Source organism: Haliaeetus albicilla, chromosome 2, assembly GCF_947461875.1.
Source record: "Haliaeetus albicilla chromosome 2, bHalAlb1.1, whole genome shotgun sequence".
Lineage (NCBI taxonomy): Eukaryota > Metazoa > Chordata > Aves > Accipitriformes > Accipitridae > Haliaeetus > Haliaeetus albicilla.
The window spans coordinates 33,308,447-33,314,446 of record NC_091484.1 but is presented as its reverse complement, the minus strand read 5'-3'; the positions used below and the strand labels follow the sequence as shown (position 1 = coordinate 33,314,446).

General features: G+C 41.6%; 1 protein-coding gene across 2 annotated transcripts in view; it reads left to right on the top strand.

Annotated features, from left to right (window-relative positions):
- Positions 1-445: 445 nt before the first annotated feature.
- Positions 446-6,000, top strand: part of PDE1C (phosphodiesterase 1C) — a 326,062-nt gene continuing 320,507 nt past the window's right edge. The window contains exon 1 of one of the 2 annotated variants that reach the window (XM_069770055.1): positions 446-599. In XM_069770055.1, coding sequence (XP_069626156.1) covers positions 515-599 — 85 coding nt within the window. In that variant the 5' untranslated portion in view covers positions 446-514. The remainder of the gene's footprint in view (positions 600-6,000) is intronic. The other variant, XM_069770090.1, reaches the window with a different exon arrangement.

Genomic DNA, 6,000 nt, shown 5'->3' with positions numbered 1-6,000 from the left:
AATGATTAAAACATGCTGCTTGTATTTGAAGGGCTGAAATATGAGCACAATTTGCTGGAAGTCAGAAATCCCCATGAGGAAGGGGAGCCACAGAAGCAGGGGCTGCAACATAGCAGGGAATACAAGGAGCGTCAGTGGGTAGATCACAGCAAAATCTAACCTTTCATCTTTTTTTAATTGTGTACTGACTCCTACACAGGGATTTGACAGATACAGCTGGTTTATTGACTTGGTAGTCTTGCACTAATTGACTGCCGGTTTCGATACTGGAGCCTCTAACCCGTTGTTAAACTCTGAGTAGGCACGTCGGTAACATGCCAGCAAGTGTTGGGGGGAGGAGAAAGCTGCTGGGTGCATGCCTCTCGGATTCGGCTCCCCGCGCTGGGAGATGTGCGAGGTTGGGTGTGCGTGCTGTCACAGGCAGATATTCAAGGGCAGCTAAGAGCGAGCTTGAGCGCTCTGCTTCCACGGGGGGAGAGAAAGGCTGCTGCTGAAAGTACAAGCTGGCAGGATCATGACAGAGCCAAGCAGCAGAAAGGAAGGATTTAAAAAATGCCGGAGTGCTACTTTCAGCATCGATGGCTATAGCTTTACAATTGGTGAGCCTGATTTAATTCCTCTTCTTTCCTTCATTGTCTCTCTTCTCCTTTCCTCTCTTTCTTTGCGGCTCCAGCAAGTACAGGTAAAAGACAGCTGCTGACAACTGCCTTTTGTCAATATATGCCTTTAAAATGTGTAGATGCCCTGCAACTTTTGTCTGGGTTGGTTTTCCATTCTGCTTCTGTATTTTCTTCTGCCCAAGAAACCTGCCTTTGATACACAGCCGCTCTAAATCCTTTCCCTGGGTTTTGGCTCGACTTCACTGAGACCTTTGCGGAACTTTTGTTTTGGAACCTTAGCTCAGGAAAGCCTGGGCTTCAGGATTGCAGGTTTCCAACTTGCTAGCTGCGTTTCCCTCTCTCGAGCCCAGACCATAACCCTTGGGAGCCTTGGCTTTGTTTCCAATATTTCTTTGTTCACTTAGCCAGTGTTTCCAAATTCTGCAACCTTTTGCCATTTCTCAGTTTGCATGAAGATGTATATAACAGTTCTTGTTGCCTCTCAAACACAAAAAGCAAAATTGCTGGGGCAGGGAAAGATGCGAGGAGACATTAGGAATTTTAGGACTGGTTGTTGTAGGTGTTTGAAGAGTGCACTTTATTGTTTGTGTTCACTGTCCTAGGGAAAAGTGAGGCTTCTCAAAGCGACAGGTGTCTACTTGTTTTTCCAAGAGACTTGCTGGGCAAAAGTTAAAATCTGAGGATTCCCTAAGCAGGCTGCTCTGCTAAAACTGTATCTCACTAGGCTATATTATATAAATCCCTATAGATCTTAGAAACAAAGAATGCTTGCATCCCATTTTAATTTTTAGATGAAATCCAGGTTAAAAGATTTGGATAACTTACTTGTAATAATCAATGGATTCCAATTCCCAAGATGACAGAGATTCTACTTCCTTGCAGCTGTGAAATCAGGAAAGCTTTGCATGATTTGTACTAGTGTTAGTGGGTCACAATTTCATCTAATAATGATGAATACAAGCTTTATATTGGTGTGGAAGGAGGTACCTGTTTATTCCTCTGCTTTATGGAAAACTTTTTTTGCATTTATTAACATTGTGCAAACATTAAAGTTGCTGGAAAAAATTGGAGATAGAAATGTATGTTCCATTAAAATATCTTCATGTAGTCATTTGTTAAAGTGCACATAGCATTTTAAAGGTGAAACTGCCAGGCAAATGTCACTTTGCAAATTTCTTTCTCTAATGGGAAGGTGGTAGTCCCTCCACAGGTTAAGTTGCAACATGCTCTATTTTGAACTCTCCCCCTCTCAGCATCATTACTAATAGTGTTATTTCATCAGTTTGTGTCAGTCTGGGAGAGAAACATTTCCTTTTTGAGCCTAGGCACATTATCTGAAGACGCTGAACATTTATGACTGTGCCTAATAATTTTTTTGGTTCATGAACAAACCAACATGTTTGCTGTATTTGTTGCTCTGGTGTCTTTATTGCTACTCGTGCTCACAAAACTACTACACCGAATTTTGGATCAAATGACTCAAGATTAGAATTGCAGGGTTTTCTGCTTCTTAGGACAGTTGTTGCATAGGAGTTCCTGTGCTATTTTCTTCTATTTGGTGCGCACAACCAGCATATTGATTCTCTGATCTGTGCATTATATAACATTTATTTTTATATCTGGGCAAGTGTGCATTGGGTTGACTCACATAACCATGAAAACTTTGTAAACATATCTAGTATTACCAGCACTGTGTGGTAGACAGATCTGAATGATTCATGTATCTGTTAATCTTTATACTGAAGAAAATGTATATATCCAAAAGATCCCACAGCAACATTAGTGTGTCAAGGATGGGCTTAAACTTCTTTTTTCCAACAGATGAGACTTCTGTGTAGGTATCTAGTTATGCAAATTTTAAAGAAATTCTTGGGAAATGCTGAGCTCCTGCGTCTGCTGTTGAAGTGTCAGCTGTGAGAGAAGGCTGCTACTCTTGAGGAACAGAGTAATACCAGGTTGACAGAAATGAGTTTCCATTTGGGGGCAAAAGAAAATATTTTGCATTGATTCATCTTTATACTAACTGCTAAGAAAGGATGATTTTCACAGTGTTTTGAAAAATGATTGCTTACAATGAGCCTTAATGAAAATTTTAATGAAAGACCTGGGCCTGACATCAAACATCAAAGTACATGGGCATGGAAGAAGGCTAGTGCCAATGGCTTGCAGTTAGATAGCCTCGTGTCTCTAGAGATGGTGAGCATCTGTTCACACAGCAGTGCAAGCTAGAGCAGCTTCTCAGATGCTCTAATTTTCACTTTGGTTCCTTAACAGCACTGGTGGTGGGACAGGAGAGCTGTGGGAACTCCGCATTTCCCAAGAACTTCAGAGATCCCTGTGAAAGAAAGGGATGTGCCATACCAGAAAGGCAAATGTATGCCAATACTTGATAGCTTTCCTCTGTACGAAGAAACAAGGTAGTTGCAAATCCCTTTCCTCCAGATACCACCCTTTTGACAGAGACCCTGAGGAGGACTGAAGTGTGTTGCTCTATGCCCACTGAGGATTTCCGTATGGTTTTGGATATTCTGCTTTTATGGACATTTTGCACTGGTAGCATGATGTAAAGGGACTACAGTGGAGCCACAGTGTGAGCCATTTAGTGGGACCGCTGAAGACAGGAATCACGCAATTTGCTTTGCTCTAGAAAGTTCAATGTATCTCTGATGAAGGCTTCAGGATCTTTATTTGCCATGGTCTATGTCAGCAAATTTCAGAGGCCGTGAAGTTTTGTGTACACAAGTTATTGTATTTGAGCTCTTGTTTAACTTTGGCTACATGTTCCTCCACTAAAAGTAGAGCATAACAGAATGGCAGCTGAGTTTAAAGGAAAAGAAATTAAGAGTTAAGGCCTACTTTTTTTTTGTCCTGCACCTTGTCTCATCACTCCTGTGCAAAAGAAAGGCTACTAAATCAGAATGCCAGTGTGTTACTTACTGACTTTGCTGCTGTAATTGACTGACTAAAGGTGCAAGACAGAGAAACATCTACTGTCTTTAAATCTGGGAAAATGGTAAACACAAACATTAACAAGAGGATATTTTCTTTCTGCATTTATCACCCTCCTATGACTAAGAGCTAACTTCATTAAAGCTCCCACTCTCTGCTTTTCATATCCAGAAGCACCTGGCAACACTGTTTTGTCCCGTCCAACGTATCTAATAAATTTATTTTTATAGATTAGAATGAAATGAAGTGACGGCGAGTGCTGCTGTAACTCAGGTGTTACTGGAGAGGAGGGATGTGGTACTGAAACACCTAGTCTAGCTCACAGCAGTTGTTTCTAAGTCATGCAGGAAAGTTTCTTTAGGAGGACACTGTCCCCATTTTGCATGCAAAAGCTCTCCCTCCAATTATTACAGAAGATCTGAGTTTTGCTCAGTGGTGCTTTTGGGCCCTATTTTGAAATAATTATTTTAAAATGTGGTTTTCTTAATGTTGCTGGAGTTTCTCATGTTGCAGTTCACTACTTGAAGCCCATTTCAACATCCCTTTCAACGTCACAGGTAGAACAGCCAAAGTAGTTCTTGCTGGTCCCTCTGACAGATCACTTCAGAAATGCCTTCTGTGTTTTGGTCAAAGAAAACATTGCTTGAGGACATGCACGTGCTGTGTTGGTCTGAGCTGGAGCGGGGAAGATTGGAAGCAAACTGAATATTGAACTCAGCTTTGTTAGGATAAGGAAAAATACTTTTGGCTCTGTGTCGCATGCTTAGCTTTTAAAGAAAACGTTGCTGTGGATTTTCTGTAATTCTCTCTTGAAAGGTTGTCCGTTAGGAGTGGAATAGACAGGAATGGGTTTTTTAAATTATTCTAGGAAGAAACCAGAGAAATAAGAGCAATTTCAATTTTTGTACTGTATTTTGGGCAGAGAACTGTGTACATTGTAGCAATTAACTGTTTTGTTCTTATGTATTGATTTCCACCCTTATTGGAGTTCATCATTCAACTGAGGGCGACAACAGCTTTGCAACCTACAAGAGAGGCAGGTTTCAGCAGAAGACACCCATAGACCCATACACAGTCCATTTTCATGGAGATTTCCTTTAGTTCTGCCCTTAGTTGCCTGTAATAAAAAATGTCATTCTGACTGAAAGCACACTGTAATTATAAGGTGCTGACAAATCTCTTGCTAATTCTGCATGTGCGTCACTCGTAGCCTTCCTTCAAAGGAGGTCTGGGAGAAATGTCTGTCTGTGGGGCCACTCCGCTTTCAGGGAGGGGGGGAGTTATCTCTGCCTGCACACGAACAGTGTCCCTGGCAAAAAGGTGAAGGGGAATGCATAGCCACCACTCCTGCTTTGGATTATAGCCTCTCCTTGTCTTTGTACCTGAAATAATTTTCTTTGTTATGACATAATACAAAAGATTTAAAAAACAACAATGAAACCCCCCAAACTTTTTTTTTTCTCTCCCCCCCCCTCTCCTGATAGACCTTACTGAAAAGATGTTTTCTCAATAAGAGCTGTTAGGAAGCACTGATGACTTCTCTGTAAACAGTGGAACACTGTAATCTGAAATCTAAGTTTATTAATATAATATAAATACTAAGCTTGCAACAGGACGTGAGATTTTTTAATGTAATTTAAGGAAGTCTGATGTAGTTATAATAGACTATAAAGAATTAAAATCTCTTCCAACATAGTCCTACACCCAACAAATTCACCTAAAGAAAGCTGTCAGCAAATAGATTGTGAAATAAAGCTCTAAAGTTATGGGAGTTTTTTCTGCTCCCTCCATTACAAAGTTGTGTTTTAGCTTCAGACCAGTCTGGTCTCTGCTCTGCCTGAAAATACACCTGAAAGGAGTCTGCATAGTTGGCATGCATATGGGTGAGATACCCTGCTGGCCCTTGGTATGGGGTGGATGGTCTCTGCCACAGTGATGGGCAATAGGAATTCCTGCTGTTGGTACTTAACCTGCAGCTGCTTCTATAAAGGGGTGGTGATGGTGATTTCTGTGGCATCTACAGGGTCTCGATATTGCACTGACATCTTTGATGTTGCAGGGGTGGACTGCTGTAAGATAAGTAAACGATTTTGAAAAGACTGCAGTGGTAGTTCTTGTGTGGCAAAAAGCCTGGCAGTGTTTTCATGGAGCTCTGCCCGCTCGCCTCTGTGGATGGTCTACCTTATCACTGCTACCTGCTGTTCACAGCTGTGTTCTGCTGCTTGTATCTTGGCATCCAGAAACACAGTGAGTGTTTGGGGCTGTCCCCTTCTCTGTCAGAGTTGTTTTGAGTGAGAGGTTACCATGCAGGGTTGCACACCAGGTTCAGCAGCAGCTCGCAAAGGATCAGATTCAGATTGCAGATCGCTCTGGCAGGGTCACATCAAAAGTGCTGTTTTCCTTCCTCCTCTTGATTTTATTTCTCAGGGAA